This window comes from Acomys russatus, chromosome 7, assembly GCF_903995435.1.
Source record: "Acomys russatus chromosome 7, mAcoRus1.1, whole genome shotgun sequence".
NCBI lineage: Eukaryota > Metazoa > Chordata > Mammalia > Rodentia > Muridae > Acomys > Acomys russatus.
This window is the reverse complement of record NC_067143.1, coordinates 20,099,052-20,114,888: the sequence shown is the minus strand read 5'-3', so window position 1 is coordinate 20,114,888 and position 15,837 is coordinate 20,099,052. Positions and strand designations below refer to the sequence as shown.

The 15,837-nt window shown below is 43.7% G+C and overlaps 1 protein-coding gene across 1 annotated transcript in view; it reads left to right on the top strand.

Moving 5' to 3' along the window:
- The first annotated feature begins 1,777 nt into the window (after positions 1-1,777).
- Positions 1,778-15,837, top strand: part of Entrep2 (endosomal transmembrane epsin interactor 2) — a 102,618-nt gene continuing 88,558 nt past the window's right edge. The window contains exon 1 of the mRNA XM_051148680.1: positions 1,778-1,890. Coding sequence (XP_051004637.1) covers positions 1,792-1,890 — 99 coding nt within the window. The 5' untranslated portion in view covers positions 1,778-1,791. The remainder of the gene's footprint in view (positions 1,891-15,837) is intronic.

Below are 15,837 nucleotides of genomic sequence, written 5' to 3'. Positions count from 1 at the left end.
ACATGCGCACACACACATCACACCACACCACACATACACACCAAACATACACACTACACATATCCCACCACACCACACACACCACACACACACACCTATGCATGCCACACATGCCCACGCATGCACACAGACATCGCACCAGACTGAAGCACCTTATTAGTTATCCTTGCAGAATGCTCAGGAACCAGCTTTAATCACCAGAACGAACAGAGGTTAAAGATGATAAAACTCACTATTTCAAGAGGAAATCAGTACCTTTTCCAGGCCCTTCTCATAGAAATGCAAACGCTGCTGGTATGGGCTGTCAGTAATCCCGAAATACACTTAGAAGTGGATGTAAAAGTTGCTGGTAGCCATGGGTGACAATTAGTTCCATTCCATCAGACATAATTTTAAGCATTCGCATCTCCAAGAGTCATTTGCACTAATGTCCATTTTCTGTAGCTCGCGATGGTTTAAAATGGCATAATGACAATGAAGGGCCGAGTAGCCCAGAAGGGTACACCAGGAACCACGGCTAATTAGTCATTTTCACCTATTTCAAAGTCTTTATCAAGTTTTCCTGACAACCTACCTGCTTTTTTTCTTTTTTTATCATTTTAGCCTTAGATTTCTTGATCATGAAAAGGTATTTTATAAGACCCAGCCTGCAGAGGAAGGATAGCAGGCTACCAAGAAGAGACTTGATACCCTATGAGCATATACAGGGGGAGGAGGTCCCCCTCAGTCACAGTCATAGGGGAGGGGAGTAAGGGGAAAGCAGGACGGAGGGAGGAATGGGAGGATACAAGGGATGGGATAACAATTGAGATGTAATATGAATAAATTAATAAAATTTTTTTTTTTTTAAAAAGACTTAGCCTGGTTATGGGGCTGTGGAACTGGTTTCTAAGGTAAGGCTTAAGGAAAACCAGGAAGTTGGAAACCCATAGATTTGTGATTTTCCCAGCATTTGGGAGGCAAAGGGGAGGAGGATGGTGAGTTTGAGGCTGGATTGGGATATGTAGTGAGACCCGGCCTGGAGAGAAGGAGGAGAGAGGAGGGAGGAGCTCATTACCGTTCCACTGTGTGGGCCTCCACTGTATCCTGACCTCGAAGCATGGAAAACAGAGGCAAGTGAGGGGAGCCGAGCATTCCAGAACATGATGCTAACAAGTGTGTAATTGTAACACGCATGACAACACAAATTCAGTAATGTTTACAAGAATGGCTCACAATCCTGTAGAAAGGCACACTGAAACATTTCGGGATAGGATTGCATGAATTCCATTTACAGCAGAGTATTCCTCATGGGGGAGGCAGTGAGGAACAGGCAGCCCTGTGTAGGGTGATTATTGAGGATGGGTGACGAGTGCTCAGGGCCTCTTTATATATTTCTCCTTTGCACATGTGCAAAATTTTCCACACTAAAAACTAAAGGAAATCAATTTAACGTCCTTCTAATCAATACACTCCTTTTCCTCGGTTTTGTTTAATAAGTTCTGGCATGTTCCTATTGAGTGTCTGGAATGCATAGTATTTTCAGGTTCAGCTTCCAAAATTAAAATCGCGAGCTCCAAAGAAATCCATGGTAACTTGCTATGGCTTCTCAGTGTTTTCACTTTTGCTATTTAGGGTAATATGAAGCTGACGTCTTGAGAAACAATCACATTTTCCTTTAAAACATATAAATATTGTTCATGTAATTACTTCATTAAGCCAACGCGTCCATAAAGCCAAGTAATTTCTCCCCCAAGACTCGCCAAGTGGGTAATCAGTTTGTGTTTGGTTTGCTTCCAGATCACCTTCTTCATGCTGCTTTCTGCGGTGTGCGTGATGCTCAACCTGGCGGGCTCCATCCTCTCCTGCCAGAACGCCCAGCTCGTCAGCTCCCTAGAAGGCTGCCAGTTGGTGAGTAGCGAAAGGCTTTCTGTAAAGGTCATAGACAGGGAGGTTGCAGGGAGACATTTGAGGGCTAATTGTACTGTGTTCTTCATGTCTCAGGGAACATTGTATCCATTCATTAGAAATGAACACTGGTTCATTTCTCATTTCTATAAATTCCCTGATTAAAATCTACTTTGTAGATTATTCCTTTTTTTTTTTTTTTTTTTTTTTTGGTAGGATCTCACCTATATAGCTATGGCTGGCCTGGAACTCATTACGTAAACCGAGATGGCCTCAAACTTTTGACAGTGTTTTCACATCTACCTCCCAAGTGGTGGGACTACAGACATGCACTTCCTGCAATTAATTTCAACTCTCCCTCACTGTGTGTGTGTGTGTGTGTGTGTGTGTGTATGAATATGCATCATAATTAGGTTTAGTATTGCTGTGATGAAACATGGTCAAAAGCAACTCGGGAAAGAAAGACTATCTATATTTGGCTTATATATCCTGAATCTCAGTCCACTGAGGGAAGCCAGGCAGGAACCTGGAGGCAGGAGCTGATGCAGAGGCCATGGAGGGGTGCTGTTTACTGGCTTGCTCCTCATGACTTGCTCAGCCTGCTTTCTTATGGTACCCAGGGCCACCAGCCTAGAGGTAGCACCACCCACAATGGGCGGGGTCTTCCCACATCAATCACTAATTTAAAAAATGTCTTACAGGCTTGCCTCCAGCTCAGTCTTACTGACGCATTTTCTTAAATGATGTTCTCTCCTCTCAGATAACTCTAGCTGTGTCCGGTTGACATAAAAATAGCCTGCACTGTGTGTGTGTGTGTGTGTGTGTGTGTGTGTGTGTGTGTGTGTGTGTGTTTGACTATGTGTGTTGGTTCAAAAGACCTTTGCATTAAGAAAACTGCAGGCAGTGTGGTGTACCTTATAGAAGATCAGTAGGTGATTTGCTGGGTAGAATTATCTGGAGGTAAGTCAGCTTGTGACTTAGAACAGAAATTAAACTGTATCCAGTGATGTTGACATAGGCTCCCGGATGGACTGTGGCTTCGAGGGGCAGGAACACTGGCATGGCTTCTTCATCTTTAAGACAGCGCTGGGCTCCCCTTTGGAGCTGCCCATCGGTGGTCAGTCTGGGGAGTCAGGAGGCAATATCCTGAGCATCTTTTTGACAGGGCTGTGCTGCCGTTTCTTGTGGCCGGGCTGCTTGGGCTTAAGGAGGAAAACTGGCACAATCTCAATGCTGAGGGAACCTACTGAGTCACAGTGTTGGATCTTAGTATTAGCCATGGTCTAGAGATCATGAGCTGGGTTCCTCCACTGTGACATTCACGTCACCGTCTCCTCATGGTTGCTAGGAACCCACACAGCCTGGACTCCCTCTTTATCACCATGGGGGCTTGCCACCCTGTCTCCGTAGCTCATCACTCTCTTTGCTCCTAAGTACTTCATGCAGTGGGCACAGCATAATCTAGGCTTTTACAGGGGCCAGGCAATTTTATTTGGGATTCTTATTCTCCTGTGCAAAGCACTGTGGGAAAGCAAGTGACTGGGACAAGGAGAAGTGGCAGTGCCTGGCAGCCCAGATAAAAGTGACAGCTCACACACACAGTGCCAGGTCCCTCCAACCACACCCCCGACGTGGTGTTCTTAGACTGCCTCTGATTTGGAAAATCCAGCACTGCAAGAAAGAGCAAGGAAGTCAGGTCCCTATGAGGAGAGCATCACATGCACATGGAGGCCCTCACTGGCACCCTCTCCCACAGGCCTTTCTGGCTAAATGATGCTGTGAACACCTAACCTTCTGTCTCACTTAGAGGGGACCCAAAGTATATCTCTGCTCAGACACACAAAAGCCAGGCCTCTTAGGCTTAGGGGACATGGCCATAGTAGTGAGAACTCTATTTTTGGAGTCATCAGCTTCTGCTAATATGATGTGACTTTATACACTGCTCTTCTCTCCCCAACTTTACTTCCCCTTCCTGTTATATGTGGTGACTTCCTGCCCCTTGTTTTTCATAGGGTTTTCCTTTTCTTTTCTTTTTCTTTTTCTTTCTTTCTTTCTTTTTTTGGGTTTTTTTTTTTTTTTAGACAGGCTTTCTCTGTGTAGACTCACTTTGTAGACTAGGCTGGTCTTGAACTCAGAGATCTGCCTGCCTCTGCCTCCTGAGTGCTGGGATTAAAGGTGTAGACCACCATGCCCCGCTCTTCATAGGGTATTAAATGAGACAGAAATTTACAAAAAATGTGAAAATAGGCCCCCTTTTTCTACTATAGAAATAGGAAAATCAAAGTTCATTCATAATCTTATCAGCCAACTGACAGTATCTTTCTAGCCTTCCCTGTGTACAGCACATGTGCATTTGTACAGCTAGGTCTCTATGTAGTGTAGTCACATATGCTGTACGACCCATGCTCCTTTGTAATTTGCTTTGCAAGGGGTCATGAATATTGTTTCACGTTTCTATGGCTAACTGAATTCAGTAGGAGTCAAGCGGCAATTCACCAACACAAAGTCAGAAGCTGTGATGAGTAGCATTGTGAACTTCACAAGGATTAGAATCTCCTTTGAGATAAATGTAGGATGCATCCACAAGAGTGGGGGTCTCTGGATTGGGTTAAATGAGGGAAGAGCAATCCTTGATGTGAACGGAACCATCCTATGGGCTGGGGGCCCAGACTGCATTAAAAAGAGAGAGTGGGCTAGGTATCAGAGTTTACCGCTTTCTGCTTTCTGGTTGCTAAGTAACCAGCAGCCTCTGGCTTCCGCCATCATGCTTTTCCCACCAGAAGGGATTGTGACCTCAAGTCATGAGCCAAAGTAAGCCATTCCTTCCTTAACTTGCTTCTTGTTGGGTATGTTGTTGCAGTGATGAGGAAAATTGGCACAGGTAAGACATGTCTGATGGATGGACCACATATGGCCAATGTCTACCATCCCAGCACATTCGGCTCTATGAACACATGGAAACTTAGACCAATTTATTAACCTGGGTGCTTCTTATTCGGTCTCAGTCTTGTTTCTGGCCATTCATCACTTTCTCTTTTATCTTCTTGGAGTATTTTGCTTTGTTTTGTTTGTTTGTTTGTTTGTTTGAGACCGGGTCTCATTTTTCTAGCCTTGGCTGTCCTGAAACTCATTGTGTAGACCAGACTGGCCTCAAAACCGCAGAGATCCACCTGCTTCCATCCCACAAGTGGAGATTAAATGTATGCATTGATACGGGTTGGAGTGATCTTTTATGCACTGTGTATAGATTGTCTTTGTATTATTCACACGCTGATTTCTGTACCAACAGAGAGCTGAGTACAGGCCTGACTTTGTATTGTTATTCCTATGGCTGCATCATATTTTGTAAACACTCACTCCAGCCTCTTCTCATTGGTTTAACAATGAGCTGAATGGCCAATAGCAAAGGCAGGAGAGGAAGGCGGGACTTCTGGTGGAGATAACAACTTTGGGAAAGAATCAGGCATGGGAAGAGTTACCAGCCAGACATGGAAGAAGAAATGGGCACTGGTAGGATTGAATAAATGGGATGACTTAAGTTAAGAGCTAGTTGGGGGTTCAAGCCTAAGCTAAAGCTAATCTTTATTAGTTATTAAAAGGTTTCTGTGCCATGCTAGGGGTCCAAAGAAAGTCCCATTATAATAAGCCTCTAACATTTTACATGCCCATCAAATTATCTTTTCAATTTCTATAACTAGTTGGAAATCTTTATTACCATAACAATCACAAACACCCAGCCTACTTCATAAAAGCATTCTGGCCTGTTCTCAAATGTTTAGTCTCCATGATGAACTTTGGCATTTTTAGGGAGTCAGGAATCAAAAGAAAGGATTTGAGATTTTAATCAGAATCAGAATGCTATACATAGCCTTGAGAATTGATTTTAGCCAGTTCCTTGCCTTCCCGTTCAAGGACACAGTGTATGGTTTGTTTTACCTGAATTTTCTCAACTAATTAATTGTGGTTTTTAGTTCTCTCTAGACTAGCTGACATATTACCACATGGATGTATAGTGATTATATAACTTCTCTATGCATAATTTAAAACCATCTAGTTTTCTCTGCATAAAAAAGGATAGGTAAGTGAAAGTAATTTTCTTACTACAAATTTTATTTGTGTGTGTGTGTGTGTGTGTGTGTGTGTGTGTGTGTGTGTGTGATTATTACAGGTGTGGCAGTTTACACATAGGCACACTGCTTTTGCCAGACAACCATGCACCTTGCTGACACTTCCACATGAAGTCTTAGAAAGAATTTTGCTGTTAAACAGAGACCAGTGGAGAATTCTGCTGGGTGGATGTGCAGTGCTTTACTTGGTAGCCTTTCACAAAGGGGTCTAGTCTTTTGATCAAATGAAGATGGCGGAGAAGGTAACCTTTCTTGCACACTCACTGCTCAACCCATGCAGAGTGGAGGGTGCCTGCTGCAAAGGAGCTGGCCTAGGTGCTGAAGGCGTGGCTAGCCTGAGGCAGGGAATTGCAATCAGGCATGGAGAAGATGCACTAAGAGTAGTCTCGGCTAATGCACAGGCATGCATTTCAATTTGATGAAGTTGGTTTGGGGGAATACCTACAGTCCCATCACCGGGAGCCTTATACAGAAGGATCACAAGCTACCTTGGGATACACACTGAGATTTTCTTTCAGAAAACCAAGAGTAGAGCTCTTGCCTAGTAAGCTCAAAGCCATGGCTTGAATTTCACAACAGGCAGGCAGGCACACATGCACACACACGCATACACACACACACACACACACACACACACACACACACACACGCATGTGCACATACACACAAATAAATGAGTAAAATTTGTGAACTTATTTCTTAATTGGTCTTCAAAAGCGAGGTACCATGTAACAGTTTTGCCAACATTGTGCAACTGTGCCTGGTTGCCCATTCCCATGTAAATATACTTGTATGTATTATTATCAGAAATGTGCTTTACCAAGCTGGAAAGAAAAGGGAGGTCTCACTATATAATTTTCATTTCCTTAATGAAAAGTTGGGTTTATATTTGTTTGTCATTTAAATTTTATGGCAGTTGCCAGTGTGTGATTGTGTGTGTGTGTGTGTGTGTGTGTGTGTGTATAAATGTTGTTTATTTTCCTGTTTTGTTGTCACCTTTATAATTAATATATACTTACTTTGTTAAGGAGCCTAGACTTTGTTGAGTGTGTTGTAGTTGTTTTCTTCCCCTGAGGTTTGTTATTTCCATGTTTACATTTGTCATGGTGTTCTTTCTGGAGGAAGATTTTCTGTTGTCTCCGATTCTTGTCCACCTGCATCCCGTCCTGACTTCCAGGTCATGTGATTTGCCTAGAAAAGCTTTGCAACTTCAGGCTTGTGAACAGTTTTCTCGCTTCTCTACATTTTAGAGATTTTTCTTAAATACTGATAAATTTTGTGGATCTTGGGTTTGTTTTTTAAATATTCATTAACTTCATGTGTATGTGTATGGGGCTGAGTGAATGTCTGTAAACCACATGCATGCAGGAGCTCTTAAAAGTCAAAAGAGGCCATGAGACCCCCTGGAAGTGGAGTTACCAAAGCTGCCATGTGGGTGCTGGAACATGAACCCCGATCCTCTGCAAGGGCAGCAAGGGCTCTTAACCACAGAGTCATCCCTCTATCCCGTGGGTTTATTTTTATGAAAATTACTATACTTTTAGTAGTGACATTAAAGAACACACAGGTGGGCAGCACATGAGAAGTCAGGTGAGTGACACCCTGTGGGACAGCTGGAGTGTAGTTGCCAGCAGGAGTGCGTGAACACGCTCCCCAAAGTTTCTTTCCTAAGAGCCCTTCACCCCATATGAAGTTGGAAAATCACTTAAGGATTTAAAACAAACATGCTGTTTCAGTTAAACTCATGGTTTAAAAGAAAAGAAATATTGATGTTCAGTTTGTCCCCAAATGCCTCCCCATGTTGCTTATTCACCGGCATCAAACTATGATGGCATCACAACCCTGCATAAATGAAGCCATGTTTATAATGATCCAATGCTCCCAGCCTGCTTGGGGTTACTGTCACACTTTTTCTCTGTCTTTGAATGAGGAATATAACTGAGAATACCTTCCAAGTGCAATTTGATACATAGGATAATGATAACTCTGTCTTAAATGAAAAGACACTGGGGGAGGGTTGTTCATTTTTTCTTTTTAAAATGTGAAATAAAATCGAAATCAAGTCTCATATAAAAGATGAAAGCAGCACATAAATTGGAAGAACGCTGTGAGTCCCCTTATCTTTCTGCTTCTCTTTCCAGCCTCACAGGCACTTGCTTAATGATATAGCCATGTTTTTCACAGTCATAGGTGTGTGTGTGTGTGTGTGTGTGTGTGTGTATACACATACATATATACATACACACACATATATATGTATAATACATACACACTTGTGCCAGATATAACGCTTTATGTCCAGAGAAGGAAGCTCATGTATGGATATTTGTATGGGATGCTTTTCCCGCTCAGGGCTCTGCTCATCCTTACAATACAGGGGGAGGAGGTCCACCTCAGTGACAGGCATAGAGGAGGGGAGTAGGGGGAAAGTGGGAGGGAGGGGGGAAGGGGAGGCCACAAGGAAGGAGATAACAATTGAGATGTAATATGAATAAATTAATAAAATACTTAAACAAAACAAAAAAGACACAGGGTGCACTGTGTTGCTCTTCACCACTGCTGCTCAGCCTTAGCAACAAACTCTCTTGTCTATGTGTGTGGTAAATGTGGATGCAAACAGGCAATACTTGTTTTAATAAAGAAAAAAACCCCACCACTGTAGAGTAGAGTGAATGAAGCTATTTCTCCTTGATATTGTCATGGAAACTAAAAATCCAGGTGAAGAGTGAGGCATATGTTTGACTCATTTCATTAAGTTCCAATCTTGAAATGTCCTGTTTAATGCTTCTATGCCAACCTACCGCTGCCTGACACATGGTGACAATGATGACTGTCATGGCTGCTGCCTTTACTCAGTGCACGCTGTGTGCAGGGCACAGCCCTCAGCCCAATGGTTCGCAACCTTCCTAATGCTGTGACCCCTTAATACAGTCCCTCATATGGTGACCCCAGCCATAAAATTATTTTTGTCGCTACTTCATAACTGTAATTTTGCTGTTGTTATGAATCATAATGTAAACATCTTACATGCAGGATGTATAATATGTGACCCTCTGTGAAAAGTTCATTTGTGGGGGGGGGATCGCAACCCACAGGTTGAGGACCAGTGCCTCAGCCCCTTGCCCGCACTCCCTTATCTATTCCTGGCTACTCTGAACGTAAGACAGTTACTGCTGCGCCCCATCTAATAGGTGAGAAAACAGAGTCCTTGCCAGTTGAGTGCATTGTTCCAAAGTCATGGTGCTATAGGTATGAGCGTCAGATTCCAGTCTGGGTTCTTAACTGCTAGCAAATTGTTACAGTTGGCCTTCAGAATTATGCTAACTATTAAAAGATGGGACACTAGCTGGGCTGCCGTGTCTGCCCTCAGTGGGAGATGATGCACTTAGCCCTGCTGCAACTTGATGTGCCAGGATGGGTTGGTACCCATGGGAGGCCTCCCCTTCTCAGAGAAGACACGGAGGTGGGGAGGATGGAGGGGGGGTGTAAGGGTAGGACTGGGAGGAGAGGAGAGGAGGGCCTGCAACTAGACTGTAAAGCGGTTAAATAAACAAATGGGAAAAAAATAAAAGACAAGGAAAGAATGTGAAGTGCTGGGCAGCAGAAGGCAAATAATCATTTATCGTTTATTTTTGGCCAGAGTAGATTTTAAGATGAATTAATTAATAACTTACTCATTAAATTATCTTTGTAATGGTGCGAGATAGGACCCAGGACATCACAAATGTTGCACGAAAAGGTAACTCTCAAAGTACATACACCCAATCTTCACATAGAACAGAGTTTCCAGGAGCCTGAGCCAAAGCAGACGCCACAACAAAGAGCTGTGGAGTCGACCCTGTGCAGCTTTGTGAATAGCAGGAGCACTTCCTTTGTAGTCACATCAAGCTCATACGAGGAAAAAGGACACCTCCCACCAAGTAAATAATAGTGTGACTCTCATTGTTTACACACAGATACACCAGTGATTTTGGCTGTGTTTAAATTAGACTGGTCACACTGCAGGGATAGTGTGATCTGTCCTTGTTAGCTGGGGAGCCAGCACGTCTCTATCCTTCCTGTGACCACGATCTGCACACTAATTAGATGCCTCTCCCGTCGCTATCCAGGCTGTACAGTATGCACCTGTGTCCCCCAGAACAAAAGAGGTGGTCCAGGAGATCTGACACGTGTGCGGCCGCTGTTTGGATGCAAAACCAGCTGCAGCCTCCTCCTTCCCGCCTGGGTTTCTGTCTGATGAGCTTAACTTGGAACTCTCTGTCTGGGCCTCCCATGTGTGGTGCCTGATTTCTCAGCACAGAATGCAGGCCATTTTCTAGAAGTAATTGGCAAAGGATTCTTTTTACAGCCCAGGGGAGCCGGTGGCAAATGAAGATCAAGCATTGTATGGCACCGCAAGAAGCCTTGGTGTGCCTGGTTATAATTTCTGTGCCACCCCTATTATATATATATATATATATATATATTTTTTTTTTTTTTTTTTTTTTTTGAGACAGGGTCTCATTATAGCCCAAGATGACTTTGAACTCCCAATATAGCCAAAGATGAGCGCAAGCTTCTGCTTGCATCTCCCTGAGTGTTGAGATTACGGGCACACGTTCAATTTCTGTGCTGCTGGGGACTGAGCCCAGGCACTCCGCACACGCTAGGAGGTAGTCTATCACCATACACCCCAGTCCAGTTTCCACCCATTTAATTATCTTTATGCGTTAGCAATTTAAAGTACCTACCAAGCTAATTGCTGTGTTGTCGTTTCTGTCCTATTGGCCTGTGTGTCTTTCCTTTCAACACATCACACCACCTTGGTCCTTACTGTGGGCTAAGATGTAATTCTGGATGCAGCGGCTCCTCGCTGTGCTCTGTGTTTTCAGTGTTCCTTAGTTGCTCTGTGGGCTGGACTTTTCAGAATAAATAGTAGAACATGTTATTTCCGAACAAAATTCTTGCTGAGGTTTCAATGGGCATGATACTAAAGTTTGAGACAGACTGGCATCTGTCTATCTGGAAGCTTCACAACTATTAACAAAGTATGTCTTGCCATTTGTTTATTTGTCCTGTGTTTACTTGTTAGATGGTCACCTGAGGATCTCATCCTCTCTGTTACTTTAAAAAATCTTTTTATTGGTTCTTTGTGAATTTTACTTCATGCCCCCCAATCCCATTCAATTCCCCATCCCCTCATAACCACCCTCCACCTTGCAACCTACTTCCCCAAAAGAAAAGAAAAACATCTCACTTTGAAGCTGTAATATGTCACAGTGTGTCCTATAGCCTACGCTTTTGTCTACACTTATTTGCTTGTAAATGTCCGTAGCAATGAGTCATTGGTCTGATTCCAGGCCTGTGGCCTCTGCTGCGCTATCAATACTGGATCGTCACTGGGCCTCTTCTCAGATATTCTGTTGTTGCCCTGTGTCATGAAGATCCTGCAGCTTTGGATTTGTAGGGGTGACCCCTTCATGTGCTCCAGCAGTTCATCAATGGGGTGGATGTTGGGGTCAGCCAACTCAAAGCCCTGGATTTGAGCCTGAGAGGTATCTGAGCTGGTCAGCCCGCCAGCTCTCCTGCACCCACATCACCAGGGAGAACTCTACAGCCCTGCCCTAGCTAGGTCATCCAATACAATAGCCAGCAAGAATCAAAGCCAGCTCTTCTGCTTTCATGACCCCAGGGCCAGCTCTCCCACCCACCTCAGGTGACGAGGGCAAGAGAGGGGGGCATCTCTCCCCTTCCCAAGCCACTGTGCAGCAGACAAGAGGAAGGGCCGGCTCTCCCGTGCTCATGTCCTCAGGCGGCTCACTCATAAACCCAGCAACCAGGGCCAGTTCTACTGTGCTGCCCAGGTGAGGTACAGTGCCCACTCTCCTGAGTGCTGCAGCCAGTGTGGGGCAGGGACAGCTCTCTGCTCTCATGACCCCGGTGCCAGCTCTCCCACAATGGCTAAACAAGAGGTGGGGTTGGTTCTGCACAGCCCTCAAACATCAACATGGCCCCAGACCGCAGACCAGACCAGAGCAGGGACATTCGCATGGCCTTTGATGGTAACAGATCCCCACTGCAGTAACACCATGGCCTTTGATGGTAACAGATCCCTGTTGCTTCAGCAGACGTGGTCCTCGGAGACCACACAGGCCAGAACCTCATCATGGCCTCAGGTGGCATCACTGGCTGTGCCCATCAGGCTGTTTCTCACTACCCAGGTGTCTCCAGTTCTGCTTCCCTTTATTATGTCCACATCCTTCTGTTTCTCTTTTCCAGTTCTCTACTACTCACTTGCCCTCTTAGTGGTGCTGGGGCCTATGGGTGTCTGGGGTCATCTCAGGAGTGGTCTCAGTAGTGTTATGCCATATCTGTGGAGTGTGCCACCTGGACCTGTGCAACACTGGACTGGTGGGTGTCTCAGGCTAGCTCCCTGTCCACGCCCCATGGCACCAGATTGGTGACAGTCTTGGTTTGCTTCCACCTCTTTGTGATGTTTTAAAATAATACTTTCTTTCGATTTTAATTTAGGAATGTTTATATTTGCTGTGTGAAAATGTTATTTTTTTTTAATTCATGGTTTGTCTAGTGTGACCTAGATAAATTCATTTGTTAGTTCTCTGAGTTTTTAATAGATTGTTTGGGATTTTGTACATATTATATCGTGATATTTTAAAAATGAAGACGTGGTTTTGTTTTGTTTTTACTTTTAACTTGTTTGCTCTTTATTTCTTTTTCCTGCCTCTAACACTAGCTAAAACATTTATTATTATGTTTTGTGTGTATATAGAGAGTAGACAGGTTGCTTTGTTTCATGTATATATGGTACTAGGCATTTAACCCGTGAACTCATACATGCCAGCTAGGCAAGTCATAACCCTGAGCTAACACCCTAGACTCCTGTCCCTTTAAATATATAGCTTTGTGACACACTGAGCATTGGTGGGGACTAATGTATTGGATCATGGGCAGCTCATCAGTGGCTACACCTCTGAAGAAAATGACACCACCATCAGCGGCAACCATTAAGTGCCTATGACTCCTCAGAAAGGGATGAAACCTCATTAGCCCTCTCACCCATCCATGAGGAAATGTTGACAGACTCTGTCTTGTGAAAGTAACTATAGCTGCAGTGAGTGCATTAGCCACATAATATTCAAAAGACATTATTTTCCAACACTCCTCCTTATCGGTTCTTATACCCTTCACAGTCTCTCTCATAGTGTTCCTTGTGCCTTAGAGGAGGCGATATAGGGGGTGATGTGTTGACCAGTTATGAGTTTCTGCATTAACAATTGCCCACTGTAAAAGAATCTTCTTTGGAAGTCGGGCATGGTGGCACATGCCTTTAATCCCAGCACTGTGGAGGCAGAGGCAGGTGGATCACTGTGAGTTCAAGGACAGCCTGGTCTACAAAGTGAGTCCAGGATAGCCAAGGCTACACAGAGAAACCCTACTTGAAAAAAAATCTTCTTTGACCAAGGCTGAAAACAGCACCAACTAAAAACAGAATGAAAACATGCCAGCACAGCAAACACTGCTAAAGGGTTCCCCACCAGGGCCTGTCATCTCTCCAACTGTGGACTCTTGGCCAGGTTTACCACACCAGGCATAGATTACCTTCTGTAGAGCTGTTAGTTACCCCCTTAGCAGCCATATCATTGAACACTATCGTGCCAGTGGGCATATCTAGGTTGGCTGGTCAGTATTGTAGCTCACAGGGTTTGCAGATGGGTAAGACTTCTGATGCTTTTCTCCCCAGCAGTTGCATAGCACCTTCCAGCCCTAGGAAATTAGCCCACAGGAAAGAAGCATTCATCTAAGTTCCAACTAATTGCTCTATGCCCTGCAACCCAAATATTTGGTGTTTTCGGTGGTAAGGTCTAATTGTTTAGTTCTTTTAGACAACCAAGAGCAATGGCATAGCCTATATAGTTTTAGGGGCCACTGAGTTTTCCATGACCAACAGTGTGTAAGGAGCTATCTCATACCTGGCACTGGAGTTTTTATTTAATAACCTATGGCCTCCGAGGGAAGCCATTTTTACCCATGGAAGTTACCTCTGTTCAAACTATTTTTTTTTTCACTGTATTTTAAAATATACCTTCAAGGTTTACATCTATCCTTACTGTTGGTTGAACTTTTTCCCCCTACTGGTCCCTTCTCTATCCCTTCACCCCACCTCCACTACAACCTTTCTACCCCTAGTATCCCAACATCCCTATTATATGTGTTCTGTTATGCCCCTTACGTCAGAGCCCTATCCTACCCTCCTATCATGGCTTCTTGGCCTTTACGCACACTCCAAGTTAAATGCACTAGTCTAAGACTTGAAGCTAAGATTTGCATCTGAGAGGGAGGGTGTGGCATCTGTCTTCTGAGCCTGCTACTTCATTCCGAAGATCTCCTGGTTGAAGTGCCTGCGAGTTTCACTTTTGTCTACAGCTGAATAAGATTTTGTTACATGCACCCCATTTTGATCTGTTCCTAAGCTGGTGGACGTCTAGGTTGCTTACATCTTCTGCCTTTTATGACTAGAGCAGCAATGAGCTCAGATGAGTAAATATCTCTGTGGTAGAATATGGGGTCTTTTGGGTGTATGCCCAGAAGTGTTACAACTGAGTCATATGGACGGCCTATTTTTAGCTTTTTGAGAGCCCTTCACACTGTTTTTCATAGTGGTTGCACCAGGTTGTGTTTCCACCAACCTTGCCAAGATTTTATTGTCTTCGTTTTTTAAGTCATTCTGACTGGGGTGGAATTGTTGTGTAGGTACCTATTAGGTTCACCTGACCTATGATGTCATTTAGTTTTGGTGTTTCTTCATTTATTTTTCTGTCTGCTCCATCTGTTTAATGATGAGTGTGGTGTATTGAAGCCACTATTACTATGTTGGGATTCACCTGTGTCTTTATACCTAATGCTTTCTGTTTTTTGAAACCGAGTGCACCTGTGTTTGGTGAGTATGTTTAGAATTGTAATTTCTTCTTAATGGATATAGACCTCTCAGCTTCTCCTCCAGCACTCCGTCTGCCTGCAGGATGCCATGCCATCATTATGATACATGGACTAAACCTCTGAAACTGTAAGCCAGCCCCAATTAAATGTTTTCTTTCATAAGAGTCATCTTGGTCATGGTGCCTCTTCATAGCAATGAAACCCTAACTAAGACAGTGTGTATATTTTTAACTTCACCCCAAAGTATGTCTTCCATTATTCTCTGTGAGGCTAGCTTGGTGGTCATAAAGTCCTTTACCTTGTTTATTGTAGAAAGGTTTTCTTTCTCCTTCAGTTATAACAGATAGTTTTGCTGTTAGGCTAGATTGGCAACTGCGGTCTTTCTTATAGATTTGAATAAACGTTTTTTGTTTTTTGTTTTTTGTTTTTTGTTTTTTTCATCTATCCAATGTTTTAACTATAACACCATGTGGTGAGTTTATTTTCTGGTCCTGTGTATTTGCTATCCTGTGTGCCTCTTGTACACAGATCAGCCTTTCTTTCCACACATGTTGGAAATTTTCTTCTGAGATTTCACTGAAAATATTTTCTATGTCTTTGGAATGGAGTTCTCCTTCACTTATGCACACAGTGGTATGTTTTGCTTTTTCGTGGCATCCCAAGAAATAAAACAAGTTATCCTTGACCTTGGCTGAATGGTCAGACTCCTGTGCTTTGTCTTTAAGCCTGACATTGTATCCTCCACAGTAGCCATTCTGCTCACAAGGCTGTCTGCTGAGCTTTTTATTTGCTGGTTGGTTGTACTTTTCCTTCTCCTTATCTCAGTTTCATCTTCCTTCAGTATTTGTCTTTACTGAGCTCTGTTTTGATATCCCGAATTGTCTTC